The sequence below is a fragment of the Nematocida parisii genome, assembly GCF_000250985.1.
Source record: "Nematocida parisii ERTm1 unplaced genomic scaffold supercont1.2, whole genome shotgun sequence".
NCBI classification, from domain to species: Eukaryota; Fungi; Microsporidia; genus Nematocida; species Nematocida parisii.
In genome coordinates this window covers 593,061-615,988 of record NW_013524647.1, presented here as the reverse complement: position 1 = coordinate 615,988, position 22,928 = coordinate 593,061, and the positions used below count along the sequence as shown (strand labels likewise).

At 31.2% G+C, this 22,928-nt stretch overlaps 10 protein-coding genes and 3 non-coding genes across 13 annotated transcripts; 6 read left to right on the top strand and 7 right to left on the bottom strand.

Annotated features, from left to right (window-relative positions):
• Nucleotides 1-1,117: 1,117 nt before the first annotated feature.
• Nucleotides 1,118-2,950, top strand: NEPG_01091 (uncharacterized protein; the record flags this gene model as incomplete). Its single annotated transcript, XM_013203465.1, has 1 exon — nt 1,118-2,950. The coding sequence occupies one exon, from the start codon at nt 1,118-1,120 to the stop codon at nt 2,921-2,923; it is 1,806 nt and encodes a 601-aa protein (XP_013058919.1). The 3' UTR covers nt 2,924-2,950.
• Nucleotides 2,951-3,638: 688 nt separating this feature from the next.
• Nucleotides 3,639-3,753, bottom strand: NEPG_02673. Its single transcript, XR_001214617.1, has one exon. It is a non-coding gene; the product is annotated as a 5S ribosomal RNA (ribosomal RNA).
• Nucleotides 3,754-4,103: 350 nt separating this feature from the next.
• Nucleotides 4,104-4,175, top strand: NEPG_02698. The gene has a single exon. It is a non-coding gene; the product is annotated as a tRNA-Arg (tRNA).
• Nucleotides 4,176-4,213: 38 nt separating this feature from the next.
• NEPG_01090 (uncharacterized protein) lies at nt 4,214-5,455 on the top strand (the record flags this gene model as incomplete). The annotated part of the gene is made up of 1 exon (XM_013203464.1): nt 4,214-5,455. One exon carries the CDS (start codon nt 4,214-4,216, stop codon nt 5,405-5,407), a length of 1,194 nt encoding a protein of 397 aa, XP_013058918.1. The 3' UTR covers nt 5,408-5,455.
• A 513-nt stretch (nt 5,456-5,968) lies between these two features.
• On the top strand, nt 5,969-9,367 carry NEPG_01089 (chromosome segregation protein; the record flags this gene model as incomplete). Its single annotated transcript, XM_013203463.1, has 1 exon — nt 5,969-9,367. The coding sequence occupies one exon, from the start codon at nt 5,969-5,971 to the stop codon at nt 9,359-9,361; it is 3,393 nt and encodes a 1,130-aa protein (XP_013058917.1). The 3' UTR covers nt 9,362-9,367.
• A 485-nt stretch (nt 9,368-9,852) lies between these two features.
• NEPG_01088 (uncharacterized protein) lies at nt 9,853-11,961 on the bottom strand (the record flags this gene model as incomplete). The annotated part of the gene is made up of 1 exon (XM_013203462.1): nt 9,853-11,961. One exon carries the CDS (start codon nt 11,959-11,961, stop codon nt 9,892-9,894), a length of 2,070 nt encoding a protein of 689 aa, XP_013058916.1. The 3' UTR covers nt 9,853-9,891.
• NEPG_01087 (uncharacterized protein) lies at nt 11,958-12,992 on the bottom strand (the record flags this gene model as incomplete). The annotated part of the gene is made up of 1 exon (XM_013203461.1): nt 11,958-12,992. The coding sequence occupies one exon, from the start codon at nt 12,990-12,992 to the stop codon at nt 11,958-11,960; it is 1,035 nt and encodes a 344-aa protein (XP_013058915.1).
• A 1,225-nt stretch (nt 12,993-14,217) lies between these two features.
• Nucleotides 14,218-15,711, top strand: NEPG_01086 (uncharacterized protein; the record flags this gene model as incomplete). The annotated part of the gene is made up of 1 exon (XM_013203460.1): nt 14,218-15,711. The coding sequence occupies one exon, from the start codon at nt 14,218-14,220 to the stop codon at nt 15,709-15,711; it is 1,494 nt and encodes a 497-aa protein (XP_013058914.1).
• Nucleotides 15,712-15,872: 161 nt separating this feature from the next.
• NEPG_01085 (uncharacterized protein) lies at nt 15,873-17,216 on the top strand (the record flags this gene model as incomplete). Its single annotated transcript, XM_013203459.1, has 1 exon — nt 15,873-17,216. The coding sequence occupies one exon, from the start codon at nt 15,873-15,875 to the stop codon at nt 17,214-17,216; it is 1,344 nt and encodes a 447-aa protein (XP_013058913.1).
• A 192-nt stretch (nt 17,217-17,408) lies between these two features.
• On the bottom strand, nt 17,409-17,480 carry NEPG_02697. Its single transcript has one exon. It is a non-coding gene; the product is annotated as a tRNA-Asp (tRNA).
• Nucleotides 17,481-17,775: 295 nt separating this feature from the next.
• On the bottom strand, nt 17,776-18,837 carry NEPG_01084 (uncharacterized protein; the record flags this gene model as incomplete). Its single annotated transcript, XM_013203458.1, has 1 exon — nt 17,776-18,837. One exon carries the CDS (start codon nt 18,835-18,837, stop codon nt 17,776-17,778), a length of 1,062 nt encoding a protein of 353 aa, XP_013058912.1.
• Nucleotides 18,838-19,405: 568 nt separating this feature from the next.
• On the bottom strand, nt 19,406-20,772 carry NEPG_01083 (uncharacterized protein; the record flags this gene model as incomplete). The annotated part of the gene is made up of 1 exon (XM_013203457.1): nt 19,406-20,772. The coding sequence occupies one exon, from the start codon at nt 20,770-20,772 to the stop codon at nt 19,501-19,503; it is 1,272 nt and encodes a 423-aa protein (XP_013058911.1). The 3' UTR covers nt 19,406-19,500.
• A 680-nt stretch (nt 20,773-21,452) lies between these two features.
• On the bottom strand, nt 21,453-22,283 carry NEPG_01082 (uncharacterized protein; the record flags this gene model as incomplete). Its single annotated transcript, XM_013203456.1, has 1 exon — nt 21,453-22,283. The coding sequence occupies one exon, from the start codon at nt 22,281-22,283 to the stop codon at nt 21,453-21,455; it is 831 nt and encodes a 276-aa protein (XP_013058910.1).
• Nucleotides 22,284-22,928: the final 645 nt, after the last annotated feature.

Below are 22,928 nucleotides of genomic sequence, written 5' to 3'. Positions count from 1 at the left end.
CATACATAACAAAATATAATACACATACAGTAATAAATAATTACACATAACAACTTATAATACACATAGTATTATAAGTTGTTGGTTTTGGATAGTGTGATCCAGAATAGCAATGATTAAGTATGATATTAATATATGGGCATCCATAATTGGTGATAGCAATAGGCGTGTTAATATCATACGTAACTGAAATTAAAACCATATAAGAGTTTAGGCTTTCAATAAAGAACAAGTTTTCGTATGTCTAAGTCTCTAAGGAAAAAACAGCTATGATACCACCACTCTCGTATGAGAATCCAATGGCGATATTCCAGTGTGTCAACTCGCATGATGACCCCGAATAACCCAAGGACCAGATCTGAATAGCCCAGGACAGTTTTAGTAACTGCTGGCTGGTACTTTTTGAATGAAATTATCCCCGTGATAGCGTACTTACAACCTGGAATAACCATGGAGATAGCCCATAATAATCTATTGTACTACGTGATTGTTTGATCCAAGAGAAAAGTCTATTTCTTGATTCTTTAATAGTGGAATTAGTGGACCCTGGAAGGCAGAAGGAATTTATTTAATTCTTTTAAAAGTCTGCTCATGTAGTAAAAATTAAATTTAAAGTGAAGAATTTAAAAATAAGAATATAAATTTAAAAGAAATTCAATAAAAATATATTCTAAAATAAAAGGGCCAGATCACAGATCAGTGTATCAACTACTGACTAGCCACCTCGAGACAATTACACATTTTATGAAAAGACTCAAATAGCATTAACAGCTTACTTCAGCACCAAATCTAACACAGCTGTACTATTAATACTCCAAGTCTGCACATGCATAAGCCGATTTCTAAATAGAATAAACCCCTTTCTCCTTTTACTCTCCTATATATCTTGGCTATGTATTAGGACAGTTACAGTATTACTCCCTGTGAATACGTCATAAATATCTATTACACCACTAGAATCAACTATGTTATATGGGCATGTTACAGTACTACAGTAGTACCTTTAACTAACTGCCTTCTGCTGGCCATCATAAATGTATAATAATTACAGTTTGTATAAAATATTTTAATTTCTCCGTTTTTTTAAAAGTATAAATATGAAAATATTTTATTTTTTATGGAAGGATATATTGATGAAGAAATATTAAAAGCAGAATTACAGAAAGGATTCAGTGATAAAAAAGGAAGAATAGGATATGAAGATATCAATAAAATATATAAAATATTGATGGATATTAACAGAACAACCCCAATATTTAAAGATTTACCAGAACCACTGACTAATTTGGCATATAATGTATTTTATATAAAAATAAATAGTAGAAATATTGAATGTGATTATAATGAAGATACTGCTATATCAGCAATCAAAGACTCTATAGCTCAAATATATGCAATTATAGATGTGATTAAAGAAGGAGCAGAGACATTAGACAGTGAAAGTAAAAAAGAGGCATTTTATAAATTAATGGGGAACAATCATATGGTTATGACAGAAGTATATAGGTATAGAAAGAATTTCTATGATTCTTCTATTAATATACTGTGTAAGAAAGCAGGCATATCAGAACTAAATGAAGAAATAACTTCAACTAGTGCAATAATTAAACTATGTGAGTTAGCTGAATCTGGAGAGTGTTCTAGATTACAGAGAGTATTAAATATACTAGTGAAACATGGCGATAATCTAACAATAACAAATACGGATGGAGAAGAACAATCAAATGCTGATAAATTGGGACTAACTAATGATGATATTTATTCATTACAATTACTTGCAAGAACAGAAGAATCGGATTTTTTTGAATTTACTTATAACATTATAAATCATTTAATTTATGAGTCGATTTATGTTCAAGATAATGATAAAGATTTACATAATTCTATTCCGAAGTTATATTATACAATATATAAGATGTTTATTATGCGCAATGAATTTAATTTAGATAAAGATAAGAACAAAGATACAATTAAGACATGCTTAAATCAACTGAAGAATATGAAAAATATTGTTGCTGGGCGTACTGAGCATGGTATATCAAGATTAAATCATTATATAACCGAAACATTAAACCATACAGATTTTAATATTGATAAATTTAGAGCCAACTTACTTAAAGGGTATTTAAAATCAATAAAATCTGATGTTTATGATATTGTAGGTCTACCTATAGAAGGCACTACAAAAAAAGAAAATCCGGTTACTATAGATACACCTAGTATCACAGACAATGAAAATGTTGCTATAGCTCCACCTGTTACTACAGACAATGAAAATGCTACTATAGCTCCACCTAGTATCACAGACAATGAAAATCCGGTTGCTATAGCTCCACCTGTTACTACAGACAATGAAAATGCTACTATAGCTCCACCTAGTATCACAGACAATGAAAATGCTACTATAGCTCCACCTGGCACTAAAACCAACGATACTGGTGATACTATGGATACATCTATAGATGAGACTGCAAAAAAAGAAAAAGATACTATAGGTACATCTGGTACTGAAACCAATGCAAATGGTGGTACTATAGATCCACCTAAAAACGAAGAAACCGGTGGTACTATAGATACATCTGGTGTTACAGACAATGGAAATGTTGCTATAGATACACCTGTTCCTACAGACCAAGAAACTGATGATGCTATAGATACACCTAGTATTACAGACAATGAAAGTGCTACTATAGCTCCACTTGGTGTTACAGACAATGAAAGTGCTACTATAGATACACCTAGTATTACAGACCAAGAAAATAATGATACTATAGATCCACCTGTTAGTACAAAAAAAGGAATCTGCTTTAAAACTATAATAATTGTGGCAGTAATTATGATTGTTATAGCGATTGTTTTTAGTATAGTGTTCTTATATTTTAATGGAGCAAACAAAATTATGAATATTTTTAATATTTTGTGAAGATAAAAATGAATATTCTTTATGAGTACGTTAATATTATGTGTTATACATTATGTAAGGCATAAATAATATTTTAATAAAGGATGAATAATTCACAATAAATAACTGGTTTTTTATTAACATATATTTTATATCTTATCTAATGTATCTATTAGTCTTATATCATATATAATATTATTACTATTATCTACTGTATTATAAGTATAATTATTAAATAGAATATGATTTAAAAGTATTATATCGATTTGATCATATCTAGTGGGTTTAATTTGTGATGACTTATTACACTTAGTGTTATTAGTATTATTTAGTGTACTATGTGTATTATATAATGTGTTATGGTTATTACTTATACACCTATGTGTAATATTATTAGTAATACTTTTTTTATTATACGTGTATAAGACTTTCTGTACACTTACTTTTAATATTTGTATAATATACATGATGGATAACCCGGGTATTTTATACACTTTTTTATACACATTATGTAATAAGTAATACACTAATTGACTGTCCCATGTTATAAGGATTTGTGACTAAATAGTTCCCGTATAACTAAGACAACTAATATTAGTATACAGCTTAGAAGAGAATATATGAAGGTATGTGTTATAAATAATGGAGGATTTAATGCACTATGTGTAATAAATCATAGGATGGGCAGTACTTTATACGCATAGTGTAATATATTTAGTTACTGTAAATATAATAAAAAGTGCAGCACTCTGTGTTCCCACGCGGTCTCCCATCGCAGTACTATCAAAGCTGTCACGCGCTTAACTTCAGAGATCGAACGGGTTCTGGTGTGTACGCAGGCATATGGCCGCACATGTATGTTTTCGGGTTATAGTAGTTATAACACAATGTGTAATAAGTAGTAATATTTACTGGTAATGCAGTAGTAAGTACTATTTCTTACACATTGTGTACTATGTAATGCTCTGAAACTAAAAAGTCTTTGTTTGAATATAATTTATTTTACTATTACTTAATGCGCATTGTGTAATAAGAAGTGTGTCAGACTGAAAATATTTATAAATTATTCAAGGTATTATTTATTACACAATACACACTAAATAATAAAAAATAGTACACAATACACAATAAATAATAAAAAGTAGTAATAATAAAATAATAAAACAGTACCCACGCACAATTTCTGATGTAAATTAGTGTGGTCCTCGTAGCTCAATGGCAGAGCGTTGCCTTCCTAAGGCAAAGGTTGCGGGTTCGAAACCCGTCGGGGACGTCTTTTAGTATATTAAATAACCCACTTTATTTTTTATTATGATTAAAGTGCCCGTGCTGATCTGGTCTCTCTCCAGGGCAGTGACACTCGCAGTCTCTGCAGTGTCCTCCTTGGTCATACCACACCACGACTTCTCCGATATTCTACTCCACACAGAAAGTGCCCTCTCATTCCTCATACGATGGGATGCCATTTACTTCTATAATATTGCTAAGTACGGCTATGTCTCTGATAATACGACAGCTTTCTTCCCCCTCTACCCAGGCCTTGTACACCTGCTTAACAAATTCACTCCCATGCCGATAGTCACTGCGGGTATACTTATATCTAACCTGGCATTCCTGGCCTCTTCAATTATTCTGTATAAAGTGACTTATAAGCACTTTAACCAGTCATACGCTGTCAGATCCTGTATTCTATTCTGTTTTAGTCCCTGCTCTATCTTGTACTCTACGATGTACACAGAAGCTGTCTTCTGTATGTGTGTGCTTATGGCAGTGGAGAGTGTCCTGGCTGACAGAGGGGTTTCTTATATTTGGGTTGTACTTGCTTCTTATACGAGATCTAACGGATTTATTCTGTCTCCACTGTGCTTTATTGAAGGACTCATTAAGTACTCTTATACCACAGGGATTATCATGGCAAGTATGCCTGTCCTGGCTTTTATGAGCGTACAGATGTATTGGTTTATAAACAGGTTTCCGTATATACGGGTCCTTCCTTATTCATACGTACAGGCAGAGTACTGGGAGCAAGGATTCCTGCAATTTTATAAGCACAGTAAAAATATTCCGAATATTATAGTTGGCTGTCCATTTGTACTCCTCTCGTGCCTTATCACATATAATTATGTGCTTAAAGAGAAGTACATTCTGCAGTTTATTTATGACCAAGGACACGAAAGATTCTTAAATATAAAACAAAAAATAATACAAAAAATAACGGTATTACCAAATAAGGAAAATACTAAAAAATCAAAATATCCTAATATGGAAATATTTTCATTTGTTAGGTTATTTTTACACTGTATCCTGATATTCCAAATAATTCTGTCTATATTTTTTATTCACATGAATATGCACTTTAGATTCGTCTCATATAACCCTGTTATATACTGGGAACTATCAGAAATATTTAAAAGGAGAGGGATATGGAACCTTTTATTCTTTGGGTACATTTGCTTTGGGTTATCATACGCTGCACTGTACGGTGCTTATTTCCCACCCGCATAAGTATATTATAACTTACACTGTATATAATACATATTACTAATAAATGCATAAATAGTTAATTATAGACTAATTAATACACTAATTAATACACTAATTAATACACTAATCTAATTAATACACTATCTATAGACTAATTACTATATAACCACTAATTGCTATATAACTACTAATTATACACCATCTATAGACTAAATATAGACCAATTAATACACTAATTACTATATAACCCGAATTATAGACTAATCACTATATAACCACTAATTATAGACTAATTAACACACTAATTACTATATAACCACTAATTATCCTTAATACAGCCATAAAAATAGGCATAATATAAGTAACCCACAGGACTAACAATAATAACTGAAAATCGGGTTATGTCGGGTTATTAAATATGAAAGTGACTCCTGAATATTATTTATTATACGTATATAATAATAAGATATTCCTGGTTATATGTATTATATTATACATTATATTATACATTATAAATATCGGGTTAGGTCGGGTTATAATATTCTATAAAATTATAAAAATAATTTGTGTACGAATTAAAAAATGGAAGAAAAGAGGACGAGAAGGCTTTACATAGAAAGGATTATTGTAGAGAACTTTAAGAGTTATAAAGGAGAGCATGTGATAGGGCCGTTTGGTAGGAAATTTAATACGGTAGTGGGTCCTAATGGATCAGGGAAGAGTAACGTAATAGATGCAATACTGTTCGTGTTAGGGTTTAAAGCCAAGAAGTTAAGGCACTCAAGAGCAGAGGATTTAATACACTCTGGTGAGCCTAAACCAGGGAAGGCGACTGTAACAATTGAATTAAAAGATGATCAGAATGAATCAGTGAGTGTGTCTAGGACTGTGAATAAGGCAGGGAAGAGTACGTACACAATAAATAATGAAATGGCTGTGCAGGATAGGGTTACTGAGCTAATGAAAATGTACAATGTGGACTTGGCCAATAATAGGTTTATGATACTGCAGGGAGAGATTGAGAGTATTTCAAATATGAAGCCAAAAGGCAGTGGAGATCAGGTGGGGCTAGTGGAGTATTTAGAAGAGATAATTGGTACTAATCAGTTAATAGATAAGATAAAGGCAGCAGAGGATAATTTAAGAACTGCCACAGAACTAGCTGACAGGTATAGGGCAGAGTATCAATTTATAGAGAAAGAGGTGGGTTATTTAGAGCCTAAAGCAGAAGCAGCCAGAACAAGGATAGGCAGTTATTTATCAGGAATAAGCAAAAGAGTGTCAATTATATCTGAGGAGAGGAAAGAATCAAGTGAAGCCCTAGAAGCCCTACTTAATCAGAAGAAACAGTCAGATTTGGAGATAGAAGAGGTAAAGCAGAAGAAGAATGAAGTACTAAACATACAAAAATCAGCAGAGGCAGAAGAGGAACAAGCCAAATCAGAGTTTAGGAAGAAAGAGCAGATTTTCTTAGAAGTAAAGAGCAAGTATGAGAGTATTGATATAAGAAACCGGAAAGTACAGGAGTTAATAAAGATCCATGAGAGTAAGAAACTGTCACTACAGCAAGAGATCCATAAAATAAAAGAAGAGAAGAAGGTACAGGAAGAGAAGAAAAAGAACAGTAAAGAAGAAAAGGAAGAGAACGACTTAAAAATAAATAACGGACAGAGCGAGAGAGACAAAATAATTTTAGATATCCAGAAAGTAGAGGAGAGCATGAATGGGAGTGATAAGGTAGAATTAGAAAGGTCACAAAAGCAATTATTAGACCACATGAGAAGTGCAAAGGGTGTAAAGGACAGTTTAAGAGAAAAAACGAAGGAGCGGGAGAGTATCGAACTGAAAAAATCAAAAATTGAAAAGTGTACACAAGAAATACCCCAGGAAATAAAAAGAGTACGGGAGAGTGCGTGCGCGTACAGTGAAGACAAGTACATAAAGCACGAGAAAAAGCTGTGTGAGTTGAAGAAAATAAGGGAGGACACGATAATAGAGCTAAGAAAGAGAGAGAATTTACTCAGTGAAGTGCAGTCTGAAATGAGAACATCTGATGTTACGGATAAGTTAAGTGAACACCTTCAGATAGAAGGATACCACGGGAGATTGAAGGATTTAGGCTCGATCCCAGATAAGTACACAATGGCACTTTCTGCTGTAGCTAAAGGGTCACTGAATAATTTAGTTGTAGATACAACAAGAATAGCCGAGAAGTGCTTGGACATAATAAAGAGCAAGAACCTGGGAAGGCACACAATAATTGTCCTGGATAAGATTATAAGCGATATAAAGCAGAGCAAAGAGTGTAACAGGCTGCTGGATAAGATAAGAACAAAGGATTTGTACAAAAAGTGTTTTTATCACGTACTGGGGGATACTCTTGTAGTGAACAATATGGAGGCTGCCATGAAAAGGGCATTTGCACCAGACAGACCAAAAGTGGTCACACTTGATGGGAAGGTAATTGACAGAAGTGGACTGATGAGCGGTGGTGCAGTACGGCCAGTTATACTCTCACAGAGAAGAACTCAGAAGGAGATTAATAAAGAACTGAAAGAGGCCCAGGCATCGGTTAAAGAGGCCCAGGACGGGCTTAGACTAGTTGAGGCAGCAATTGAGAAAACCACAATAAAATTAGAAGCAGAGACCACCCACAAAAAAAACAAAGAGAAGTCAGAAAGTGAAATTATAAGTTTAGAAAAGCAGTTGGCCACTGCCCAGGAAGAAATGAAAACATTACCCGATTTGGAAATCCAGTACAAAAAAATCAAAGAAAACGAGAATACCTTAATTAAAAAAATCAAAGCATTAAACCAAACAGAATCAGAATTAGAAGAAACAATCAGAAAGTACCAAACGGTTTTAGACGAGATTGGCGGGTCGTCCTACAAAACCATGAAAGCCAGACTGGCCGGGTTAGAAGAACAAATATTCACACTACAAACAAGAAACAAGCAATTACAGAAGTACTTGAATGAACCACTAATATCACCACAGGAAAAGGAGTCTCAATTAGAAGACGTCATAAGGAGACTAAATGAGTTCGTACTAGAACCAATTAATAAAGAACAGTCGGATATGGAACTATCAGAGAGAGAATTAAGAGAAGTAAAATCAAAAGTGTCCACAGCAGAAGATAAAAGAATCTCCATGCAACGAGAAATAGATATTTATAGAATAAAGGAAACAGAACTTGAAGAGAGAATAACCGTAGCCGATGAAAATATAAAATTAATCCATAAGAAACTAGACCAAATCGGTAAAGAGGAGCATAATATAAAGGGAATAGAAAAGGGAATAACAGAAAAATTAGGCAGCCATAAAAATTCAATAGAAGAGTCCACAGAGTACATCAAGGATACCATAACACAAGAAGAAGTCACTGCAGAAATAGAAGTATACTTAACATACCAAAATAAAAAGAGCCAAGCCCAGAAAGAAAATGACCAAGTAACCACAAAAGAATCAGAGGAGAGGAAGGCAAAGGACTCTCTCATGGCACTAAAGGAGGAAAGGTCTTCTAAATTCATGTCCAGTATTAAGCAGATAAACACAGAATTAAAGAAGATCTACAGTATGCTCACATTTGGTGGTGATGCAGAGATAGAGCCTGTTGATTATTTAGACCCATTCTCAGAGGGAGTGATAATGAGTGTCATGCCACCCAGGAAGAGCTGGAAGAGTATTTCTCATTTAAGTGGTGGAGAGAGGACACTTGCTTCACTGTCCTTAATATTCGCATTACACGAGTACCACCCGAATAGTTTTTATGTTATGGATGAGATTGATGCTGCATTAGATTATAAGAATGTAGGGATAGTTGGGCAGTTCATTCAAGAGAGGTCAAATGACTGCCAATTCTTAGTAATCAGTCTAAGAGAGAACATGTACGAATTAGCAGATGTATTTATAGGAGTATACAGACCAGCAGAGAGTACACTCACACTGGCAGTTAATATGAACATAAACGTATAATAAAAGTGTAATTAATATAAATAACGGATAATTAAGGTGTAATTAATATAAATAACGGATGATTAAGGTGTAAATAGCGTATACTCAAGTGTATTAACGTATATTACTGTATAATAGGCGTATATTACCATATAATTAGTATATAATAGGCGTGTAATCAAGTATATTGCTGTATAATAGGCATATAATGAATGTATTACTGCATATAGTCCATATAATGAATATATTACTGCATATAGTCCATATAATTAGTATATAATAGGCATATAATCCATGTAATCAAGTATATGGTCCGTATATTACTGTATATTACTGTATATAGTCCGTGTATTACTGTATATTACCGTGTAATCTGCATAATTTACTGTGTATTCGTGTGAATGTGCTGAATATAACCAGGATACGGCTGTGTTAGTAACCAATTATATACTGTATGGATACCTTACAGTCATTATCTGTACGATTGTTGTTTAACGTATATTTCATGTTTAGATTATTTATTATAATTATTGGATAGGTTTAATAATTATTTAATCCACAGGCATTAATGGATTATTCGTGTCTCCATTATTAGCGTCTGTGCTTAATCCAGTCAGTGCTAAATTTAAATACTCCTTATAATTATCATTAGACAGACTAATCCTATTTAAATCCATAGTACGCCCTAATTCAGCACATGATAATGGAGTAAACCCTGCATTCGCAGTGGTTATTGGAGATGGTTTGGGTAACTGTCTCTGTATATCATTATGTATGCGTATATTAATTAAATGTGCTTGTGGGTCATGCACTGGACTCGTCTGATTTATATTGAATAAGTCGTATACATCTAAATATACGGAATCCTTAGACAGTAAGTCAAACTCAGAATACTTATACTTCTGCATACTAATAGCAGTCATAAATGACATTATAATAGTATTCCTTAGATTGATCTTATTAAGTAAAGTATTTGCTGCTTGATTATTCAATATGGCAGGATTATCACTATTTCCACTGAGACATAATTTATACTCCTTAAGATTAGTGATCTCTTCGTGTATAAGGTCTATCTCAGACGTGATTATGTATAACTGTGTGATTAATTCACGCAGTCTGCCAAATTCACCAAGTGCACAGTAACTGGCAACTGACTCGATAGATCTAACTATCTTATGCATACTCACTGTATGATTTAGTGTTTTAAGATCATCAACTATTATTTCATACTGCCTCTCCCTTCCGGCTAAATTAGATTCAAACTCACCGAACCTGGCCCATGCAAGTTTAAGTAGGTGCTGCGTATACTTCTCAGATGGGTTTAAAGTAGATGGCTGTGAGAATAAGTGAATGTCCTTGCCAAAACTGGACAGGTTTAAATCTATCACATTCGATAGAATATTCCCATTGGCAATCTCTTCTTTATGATAGGAGTTTACTAATGCGAGTAATGACTTCCTTATCTGATAGAACTCTGCCGCGGTCATTGGCTTTATTGACTTATTCCTATCGATTATGTTTATATAGTACTTAGATATCATATTACGTAAGGCATAATAAGATGAGTCACAGATTAAATTGTGTATGGCATCCATTTGGATATTGAAGGAATCTTCAATAAGTTCAATATACTCAGTGAATTTAATGGGGATGTCTAGGCTTAAGTCTAAAATCATCTTATTAATACGCTTGGAGAGTTCCGTATTCTTTATGTCTAAATCAGCATGTGCTTTATCTATAAAACTCATGGATCCATGCGTGTCCAGTATGGGATTGTTATACAACTGTATGTAATTAGTGCAGAATCCAACGGTTGTCTTTAAGAATTCAAATCCAACATTGCCAGAACTCTTCTTGTTTAAGATATCTTTGAACCTTCTTATGTTGATTTTATTACCACTATTGGTCTTAAATGGGTATATTAATTCACGATGACCCTCACTTGATGCATTAATGGCTTCTGTTGAATTATTATGTAATGTACATATACTGTTAGGATAAATAGACATAACCATCTTCTCCACACTGGTACGACCACTTTTTTTACTAGCTGCAATTGTGGCCAGGCCGACGTAATTGTTTAAGCTATTTGTTGGATCTTTCCATGTGAATATGAAATTATTCCTCTTCTTATCGGCAGTTGTCTGTTCCTGATCATATAACTTCTTAACAACCATTCTTGTTTTATGTATAAACCCTGGCATATTATAATACATGACCATACAGAGCTTCTCTGCTGGTGTACGTCCTAATGTAGTATTCTTGGCATAATTTCTTAAATCCGGTGAGAATATGTCATATCTACTACTCGTTGTCTTGTCACACTCGTATAAATTCTGGTTACTATTGTGTAGTTTTATCTTATACAGAACCAACTGGTTATTCTTCTTTATATAATCATTATGAGTTATGTATAACATCTTTAAATCTGTCTCTAGAACTGGTGTGGTTAATATTGAATTATCCTCTATCTCTGCTTCTATATCCTTAAGTACGTCTAAAATTTCTTCCTGGTAGTCTTCACACCTGTTTATGGCAGAGTCTAGTGTGGCTGATTGTGTTAGCATGGGAATAATCGATGCAATCGCCAGACCTATCTCAAATAGTATATCTAACTTCATAAATTAAAATCTTTCAGTAAGACTTTCAATAGACTAATTGATAAATTATGAAAGATTGAAGAGTGCGATGCAATTACGCCATAAACAGGAGGAGTGCACGGTGTAATCGGTATGCCGTATAAATCAGTAACAATTGACAGGTCATTCATATCTATACCAGCACAGTGGTCCCATACTTTCTCTGTTATTCTGGTCCTGGGTATCCTAATGAATAAGTCTAACTTCTGCACAGCAACACAGGCATATTTACTCTGGCCATCTAACTTCTTTACATGCACTGTGTACACCTGACTAATCCTACTGATAAACTCATTCTGTATACTATTTGAATGGTCACTCTCTGCTGATATGCCTATACGCAGTGATAAACTCTTTATGAACCTTTTATACGTGGGTTTAAATGACTTATTAATATAGAGTGTCTTAACCCGCTTCCTGTGTGGATACCCCAGAAGTAACCCATCTGATCCTGCCATATTGCACTTATAGTAAATAATACCTTCCTTAGGGCAGGATATAATAGAAAACAGTACTTTATCACTCTTTACACAGGATACAACAGTTGAATAAGACCGGCCATTAATAAACCCTTTTGTACCATCAATTGGGTCTAATATTACTGTAATATTATCACTGCTTATAAATGACTGTGTAAATACCCTTCTACTCGTATTATTAAGTACTATCTTATTCTGTTTAAGGAATTCCCTTATATAAATATACTCTTCTGTTGTATTATTATGTATATCTGTGTATATCCTGTTGTAGTATTCGTTATTCTCTTCTTCTGTTACAATTGTAACCGGAAATCCATCTAGAAACTTACAGAATATCATTTGTATGATTATATCGTATACCGTCACTGGGGACAAGTCGGATTTAATTGAAGGATTAATAATTGGTGCATTTCTTGTTAAATGTGAGGCATAACACACGCATTTCATTGAATTTTTGAATATTTCTTGATAATTCGTTATTTCTGAAATATTTTGTAATTTTTTACTGTGTGAGAGCGCCTCACTGCTTGCCATTCTTTAAAATTTTTTAATTTTCAATTCTATTTATAGTAAACGCTAAGACTTATTATACAATGTGTAATAATTAGTATATATTACACAATGTATAATAAGTTATAGTATATTTTAGATGTTAAAGTTAAAATGTGTCTAGAGTCAGGTCATCAACTATTATTAAATTATCGATGGTTTTAAACTAGTGATATTATTGTACTGCACAGTTTATAATAGTACTGTGCAGAGATCCAGGGGTTAAATAAAAAAATAAATTTATACATAAATTATTACACATAATGCACTATATACTATTTATTACACTATATATAATAAGTGATACACTATAATTATACTACTACTTATTACACACTGTGTATTATATTATACTTTACTTATTACACACTGTATACTATATGGTACTTATTGTATATAGCATAATAAGTAATGAAGAAATAAGAGAAGTACTAAATATTATACATTATAGTAAATATACTATTATTTATTACATATAGTGTACTATATACTACTACTTATTACGCACTGTATAATAAATATAGCAATTATTACGCATTGTGTATTATATACTATGCTTTATCCTTTACTTTATACACATAGTGTATTCTATTTATTATACATGGCATAATAAGTAATACTTTATAATTATACTACTATCTTATTACACATAGTGTATTATATTCTATTTACTTTATACACATAGTGCACTATATTATGTTATACTACTATTTATTACACATAGTATACTATGTTTTATTTACTTATTACACATAGTGCACTATATTATATTATACTACTATTTATTACACATAGTGTATTATATTCTATTCTATTTACTTTATTGTCCTTTACTTATCCTTTACTTATTACGCATAGTGTACTATGTTTTATTTACTTTATTATACTACTATTTATTGTCCTTTACTACTATTTATTACACATAGTGTACTATATTCCACTTATTATATTATCCTATACTACTATTTATTACACATAGTGTAATATATTCCACTTATTATATTTTTACTTACTTGTCCTTTGCTTATTTTTTACTTATTACACACAGTGTACTATATTCTATATGTAATTTATGTATATTTTGTGTATTACTTCTTGTGTATTGTGTTTTATCTTTTATTTATTACATATAGCTTATAAAGTGTTCTATTAAATAAACATATTGATACTTTACTTCAGCGTGTTTGTTTTTCTGAGTGAAGAAACACCGATGAAACCCGGCCGTAAACTATTTAAGAAGAATTCCTTACCCATTAACATGTTAATAGGACAATTCCTGCTCTGCTCACTGCTTATAAAATACGTACTCAGTCAGACGTATAATACATGTAGGATATCACCACCATCTACAGGGTACTCTATAATAAAGTACTACAGGGACCAATGTATACACTGTAAGAGTATAGCACCTAAAATAGAAAAGATAGTCAATTCAATAGAGAAACAGCAAATAGACATAAACCTGTATAACGTAGACACAGCCACATGTACGGATACATCAGAAATAGAAGTAATACCCACAGTAATTATTAATAAGGATGGAAAACAGTTATTTAAATTTTCAGGTGACATGCCGTATGAAAAAATTATTGAAATTTTTGCAGAAAAAACAGGTTTTAATAAGAAAATTTTTGAAAAACAAAAATCTTCACCAACTGAATTATTAACACTTTCCAAACAAGATTTTTTATCAACATTTTCAGGTCCATGGATTGTTTATTTCAATAATGGATATGATCACGTAATTGAAGATATCTTATTAGAGACATATAAATCATTCAATGGAGATATAAAAATAGCAAGATATATAGGGGTAGATAAGGAAATAGTTGCTGGTAGGTACTATATATACGACTTCCCAGGTATTTTAGTCATGTACGATGGTATCCTTATGAGGTATAACGGTGAAATGACCCTGTCCGCATTTTATGAGTTCTGCAGTAGACTAATTGAACCAAGCTTTAAGGAAATAACCAGTGACCAACTGACAAATATAACAGAACCCACTTTTGTCGTGTTCTATTCAGATATAGTAATAGCCAACAGGGCATTCAGACGAATATCACACGATTTAAAGATGAATGCAGTAACGTACAAGATGAAAATAGAATCAGCTGAGGATACGCCCATACTTAGACTGGCCGTATTTAAGAATAATAATAAGTTTTATTATGATGGGGACATAAACAACGAGGGAGAAGTAAGAGAATGGTTATTTCATGCACACTTCCCGAATATTTCAAAATTAGGCATGGACAACTTTTATTCAATTTTTCATGGGTTAAAGCCTGTTGTAAGCATAATAACTGATGGGAACAGTTCTGAATTAGGCCTATTTGAAGAAATTGCCATGGAGAGTAATCGTGGGATATCTTCATCTCCTTATGTGTTTACGTTTATTGATAAGGGGGAGTATCCTAAATTTACTGAGACTAATTTCGGGTTAGTCGGGTTATCATCAATAATTGTGTTTTTTGATCCTGAGAAGCAGGTTTTTTATGGCCGGGGTCGGAAATCGAAGGAATCTATAAAATCGTATTTTGATGAGCAATTAGCGCAGTATAAGGAGGGGACACTACCGAAGTATGTTAAGGTTAAGCCTATTTCATATAAGTATGGTATAATTGGTGTTTGTATGGTTGGTGGTATTTGTGGTACTATTAAATATCTTACATCCAGGAAAAAGAAGGTTTCGATTGAATAAATTATTTACTGTTTAAAAATAACTGAAATTTCTATTTTTAGTAATTGAAAAATTTTGATATTTAATTGCAGAGATTTAAAATTTTAATTTAATAGCAATTGTGTAAAAATAAATGTATAAATTATATTTCTTATTACACAATTACTATTAAATAATACTTTATGAGGATTGTTCAATATATTATGATAAGTTCATTATTTATAATACATGTACTTATATATCCTAGTATGTGTACATTTTATCCTATGGATGCATGTACGTATAATATAATTAAGCATAGTATACAGTCATCTGTAGACTTAAAATATGAATTGTGCTTGGATAGGATAGAAGAAGTAATAGAAGATATAAATAGTTTTAATAGTATAAATAATTATATAAAAACGAATATTACCATATTAGGAAATAACCGGTATTTATTATTCCGTAATAGGAAAACAGCAAAAATAATTATCAAAAATAATTTATATAATATTTTATTATCAGTTGAATGCTTATCTGAAGACATTTCACAAGACACGGGTCCATACAGAGCACATGGACACGGGGACAGTACACGGTTTAATACTCCCTTGGTGAGAGTGCATGGGTTTATAGGGATTAACCCAATTTCAAAAAAAAATATGTATAAAATTATAAAAATAACGGATTTGTTTCCTAATAAGGAAATAATTAATAGATATTCAGTACTAACATTACCAGATATAGAAGCTAAAATTTTCTTATCAATAGATAATATAACTGAATTTTCTGTATGTATAAATACACTTAAAAGGTCTATGGTGTATATTTGTACTAAATACACAGAAGAAGATAAAATATCCGTTATAAAATCGTATTATAATATAATAAAAACTTTTAACAGTTATAGAATGCTTGAAGCCCTGAATATTAAAAAAATAAAGGACTTATGGACATGTACAAATATAGCAGAGAAAGAAATGAAAAAATTTATTAAATTAAATCCAGATAGTAAAAATTTTGAAAAAACAAAATTTATATTAAAAAATTTAGAAATATTTCAGTTAGATATACAAATAATGTCAACAGCGAATATTATAGCAATAAATACATGTGATGCAATTAAAAATACAATAGACCAGATAAAAATAGAAGTAAATGCACTTGACCTGGTAATTTCTAAGGAATTTCAGGTAATTATGAATATAACCGTTAAATTAAATAATTATACAACAAATTTGATAAAAAACTGGAATATATACTGCTTTGATTCAAAAGTTCTGTATAATATAGAAATTAGCCTAAATACCACGATAAATGCGTATTTTACTCTGATACAGAAGTATGATGCACTATTTATAGACAAATTTAACGAATTAAAGAAGAAAATATTTAAATTAAAGGAAGAACAGAACATAAAAGAGAATTCTTTGCTTGTCTCTAGACATATTTCATATTTACAGTGTATTTTAGACTATTTATCAGTATGTAAAAAAAAAAGTTCGTTATTTTTAAATGAAATTGAAAAAAAATTAATTAATTAATTAATTAATAAATAAATTTTTATACACTAAAATTAAATATACAATGTGTAATAAGTTATAGCACTATTAATAAATAAATATTAGTATACAATGTGTAATAATAAATAAATAGTATACAATGTGTAATAAGTTATATTATTATTAGTACACAATGTGTAATAATATTTATTTATTTATTATTACAGCAAAAAACTCTCTCACAGGGAATCGAACCCTGGTCCCCCGCGTGACAAGCGAGAATGATAACCACTACACCATGAAAGATTACACTGTATATAATATTATACCACTCTCTTTATATATACAATATAAACAGAAATAGACTGACATATATACTACACATAAAATATACTTAATGTTTACTAATAACAGCTGGTTATATATAATATACACTATTATTAATGAAGTAATCGTATATAATATAGACTAAGAATATAAAATAAAGAAGGATATTGGATTGCCACTTTAATTAATGAATTACTCTTCTTAGAGTATGCTTACATAAGCATTATAGTTCAATGCAGTGGTAATGTTAAAATAATGAATATCAAAATATTCATTACATGGGTTGTCTTAGTTTGACATACGTCAACATATTAGCACCAAATACAAAAACACCCAAAATTAATAATACTGTAATTTCGTTATTTCTATTAAAGAAATCTCTAATTGACTGCATATTAAATAATCCGTTGGATCTTCTATTAGTTAAAATAAAAGAGCGTACAGGAGCTATGTAATACGGAATTAAGCTAATTATAAACTTTTCATCATTAAAGTTATTATAGTTCTTTATATCACTATATATTTTAGAATTCGGAACTGGATTGATAACGCCAAAACTCTTTATTGTTGTCAGTTCATTCAAGTATTCTTTAATTTTACTTATATTTTCTTTTTTATATGCTTCTATGTCTATCTTATTTTCATCTATATATGTAGACATATCAAATACTGTAACATATAAATTATATAGAGAAAAATAAATATTATTGTCTCTATTATTATTGTAGAAATTATATATTGAACCATAAACTGAACTCATTAAAAACTCAGAAAAATCTCCAATACCCCACGTATCTATTCTTGTAAGCAGCTGTAATGATTTAATGTCATCATTTTTTAATCCTAAATTACTTGCATTTGATTCCATCCCATCCTTATCAACTATAATTAGATCATCACCATGTTTCACTAGTATATCTAATGCTTTTTGTAATCTAGAGCAGTTTTTAGATTCTGCTAACTCACACAGTTTAATCATTGCATCTTCTGAAGTCATTTTGTCATCTAACTCTGGTAAGCCGGCTTTCTCACAAAGTACATTAATATCAGAATTATAGAACTCATTTCTAATCTTATAAACACCCGCCATAATAATATGATTATTTTCCATTAATTCATAAAATGCTTGTTTTTTGTCTTCACTGCCTAATTCTTCTGCTACTTCCATAATTGTGTCTATAACCATGTATGCATAGTTTACAGACTTTTCTTCTATTAAACTTTTACTCGGTTTAATGCCCGGTTTTTTCATATATTTATTCCATTGATACATTTGAATACAATATATATTACTTGCCAGATTTGTTAGTGAATTTATTTTTTTTCCATTTTCCATTGCTGGTTTTTGAAATTCTTATTCGTATTTAAGCTTTTTCTTATCAATATAACTTGTCATATTAAACTATAAAAATATTTAATTTAATTTAATTGCATGCTGTCATAAAATATCTTATTAAGAAATTAAAGCACTGTTTATTAGTGCTGTATGCTAAGAATAGCATTGGCTTGGCATAAAATGAGTTATTGTAATGTTTAAGAAATATGTCAGTATAAATTAGAACAGAAATAATTATTGATATTGTGTGTCAATTATAGATTAAGTTAATTATACGGTCTATAAAGGCATATTCAATAATAATGTGTTTTAATGAGTTTTCTAAAGAACTGGCTGATTGCCTCTGTTGATTTCTATCATATGATGAACTATTCCTAGTGTGGATGCCATGCACTCATCTGTGCGATATCTTCTAGCTCTGTTATATGTAAATTTCTAAAGTTTTATATGGCAAGAATAATAAAAATTAAAATAAGTTTACACTTTGTATAAGAACAAACAAATTTAAATATAGACTAAAAATATAAAATAAAGAACAGGGAGAAGAACATAAAACAAGAAAGAATATTGGATTGTTACTTTAATTACTGGACTACTCTTCTCATACTATGCTTATATAAGCATTATAGTTTAATGCAGTGCTAATGTTAAAATAATGAATGTTTAATTGTTCATTAGTGGTTTTATCTCATTTTGGTATAACCCGAATATACTAAGGATAATTATAGAAATAGCTATAGTTATTAGTATAATAGATAAATTATTATTATTCAAGAAATCTGCAATTGGTTGTTCATCAGATGGTGTGCTAGAAGAACTGGCCACTGATAAAGAAGTAATATCTTCCTCTTTTAAATTAGAAGTATTAATAACATCTTGTATAATTTCATTATTTTTTTGTTCATGCAGACTAGAAGATGCGCTATTGCTAGTTTGTGCTTCCTCATTAGTTGTACGACTAGATTCTCCTCTAATAATTGAAACAAGTGACTTTATGGGGGATATATAATTCTTAATTACGTTAGTTTTAAATTTGATATCACTCCAGTTCTTATAATGCTTTATATCATTATATATAACAGATGGCCTAATTATAGATCGAATGTTCAGTCTGTTCTTATTTTTCAGATCATTCAAGTATTTTTTAATTTTACTTATGTTCTTTTTTTTATATGCTTCTATGTCTGTATTTGTATCATCGCCTTCCACAGCCATAACAAATACTATATTGTATAAATTATATATAGAATAATTTAAAAAATTATTGGTGCTACAGGGTGCCTCACCAAATATTGAACCATAAACTGAACACACTAAAAACTCAGAAAATGCTGTAGCACCCCACTTATTTGTTTTTGTAAGTAATTGTAATGAATAAATATCATCATTAGTTAACTTTAAATTACTTGCATTTGATTGTTCTTCTCCATCCTTATCAACTATAGTTAGATTATCGCCATGTTTCACTAGTATATCTAATGCTCTTTGTAATCTAGAGCAGTTTTTAGATTCTGCTAACTCACACAGCTTAATCATTGCATCTTCTGAAGTCATTTTGTCATCTAACTCTGGTAAGCCGGCTTTTTCACAAAGTACATTAATAGCAAAATTAAAGAACTTATTTCTAATCTTATAAACACCCGCCATAATAATATGATTATTTTCCATTAATTCATAAAATGCTTGTTTTTTGTCTTCACTGCCTAATTCTTCTGCTACTTCCATAATTGTGTCTATAATGCCATACGTACGAACTAAATAATTTCTTATTTCTGTATTAATTTTACCTTTACTATTGTAGTCAGCCAAATATTTTTTTTGACTTATTTGTATATAAGTTATGACATTTTCTAAATTAGTTATGGCTTTAGGTGGTTTTATATTAATGCCTTCCTGTAAATTAAATGCTCTACTACTATTATCTATAATTTTCATTTTTATTTTTTTTAAAATTTCTATTTTTATTCTAATTGCCTATCATCAATATGACTTGCCACAATAAATATATTCATTTCAATATATTTGACGTACTCACAAGGAGTAACGCCACCGCCGCCCTGCTACGTAGCCAAGAGAGAGAAGAGAATGAAAGGGAAGAGCTCTTTATTATCTTTAGAAAGCGGCCTAAGTCAGCGCGGACACGGCGTCCAAGGGCGCAGCTGTGTTAGGCCTGGCGCTGAAGTTAAGCCGTTGATGCTTCCCTGAGTCTCCCTCTAAATTGGGGGAAGAGCTCCGGTTAAATAGTCAGAAGTTGATATACTGATTCAGAGATCCTGGCCTTTGCTTTGGCGGGATCACCGCGCGAGCTGGCGCGCAGACGGATCGCCCTCGGGGCTCACGTCTGAGTGGTGGTGTTACCATAATTTCCTTAAATATAGAAATCCTAAATTTTATATAATTGTATAAATATCATTAAATACACTGGTAGTTGTTTTCTTAGAAAAAAGCATTCTTAAACTTTGACTTTTATTGAATCTGTATACGTATTTATAGACCATATTATCAATTTAATTTATTCTGACTTGTTGTGTTAACAAATATTTCTGATTTAATTTGTGCGGCCCTGTTTATGTAAACACTCCGATAACTCATGTCGTGCTACACAAATGCTAGTCTCAGTATACAACATATTTAATTATTTTAAGAATATTATCACTATATGTATATATAACAGCACCAATACTCATTATTAATAAAATAGTATATAATATAGAAGCAATGTATTCGCCAATGTATCTATTTGAATGCCTTTTTTTATAAACACTATATATATGATCGTATAATATAAGTGATTTGAGAAATAAATATCCGTATACTATTATATTTGATATAATAGTATAATCTTCAACTAATCTTAAGATTAAAAAAATCATCCACATAGCAATTAAATAAACAGTGTATGCAAATGCCACAGCGAATAACCCGAATAATATAGGGTTTAATATCTTTTTGGTAATATTTTTAGATTTTCTAAGTATCCAATATACTGGCTCTATTAATCCCATAATAATATAACTACCAGAAACAATCTGGAGTAGCGTATAAAGGAAATTGCCACTTAATACATATTCATGAAGGAATGGGTGTATATTTGTAGGTATTAAATTACTTAATGCATGGGCTGATTTTTCTTCAATTACATGGAATGCCTTAAGTAATATTAAGTATAATGCAACTACTATTATATTATCAGCATAAATTGAATTATATGCATTATAATACTTAATAGGAGGCAAAGCTAACCATTTTTTTTCAATTTCTTCAAGGCTATCATTAACATTAATAACAAAAGTCCCTATGCAATTATGAACATTGTCTTTATCAGTTGCGAGTGATGCATTCTGGTTCTTCGGGCATACGCCAATAAATAGTATTTTTATATAATTGTATAAACAGATAAAATCTATCTTTATCTTGTTAATTTCTAATTCAACCGGTTCTTCCATATGTAAATAATTTATAAAAATTTAATTATATTTATAAATGAATAATTTTGATTAGGAGATAAGCGCACTATCTCAAGTATCGACAAACAGTTTGGTCGATGCGCTTCTTGGGGGAAGTTACCTAAACACGCATGGAGGACTCTGTTCCGGGACTATCCCGAAACTAAGGCCCAGTGCGTAGACCGTAGCGTGAGTACTACTCGCGCGGTGGCACGTTATCTCAGTGCCATTATCCCATTGAGGAGTGACCGTATAAAGTCCTACTTTATAAGCTATGTTCCTCCACCCCTAGCACTCAAAGACATTAACTTGTTACGGCCGCCCTAGGGACACGAGGAACAGCTTAGAGAGAATAGGAAGAGAGTGTGTGGCGCTCGACGACCATCCGTTTGAGGCCCCTCGAAACTTATACCAATAAACTGTTTTAAACTAAAAAAATATGGCTTGCCATAAAAATATTTTATAAATTTTCTCCTTTAAACATTACGTTATTTAACTGATTATTAATGCATGTTTAATTAAGAAATAGTGTATTGATGTAATATATCATGAACTTCAGCAGGATACACTACTAGCACTACAGACATATTTTCTGAATATCATCGAATATTGCTATTTCATGCTATGTTATCTGTAGTAATTGGA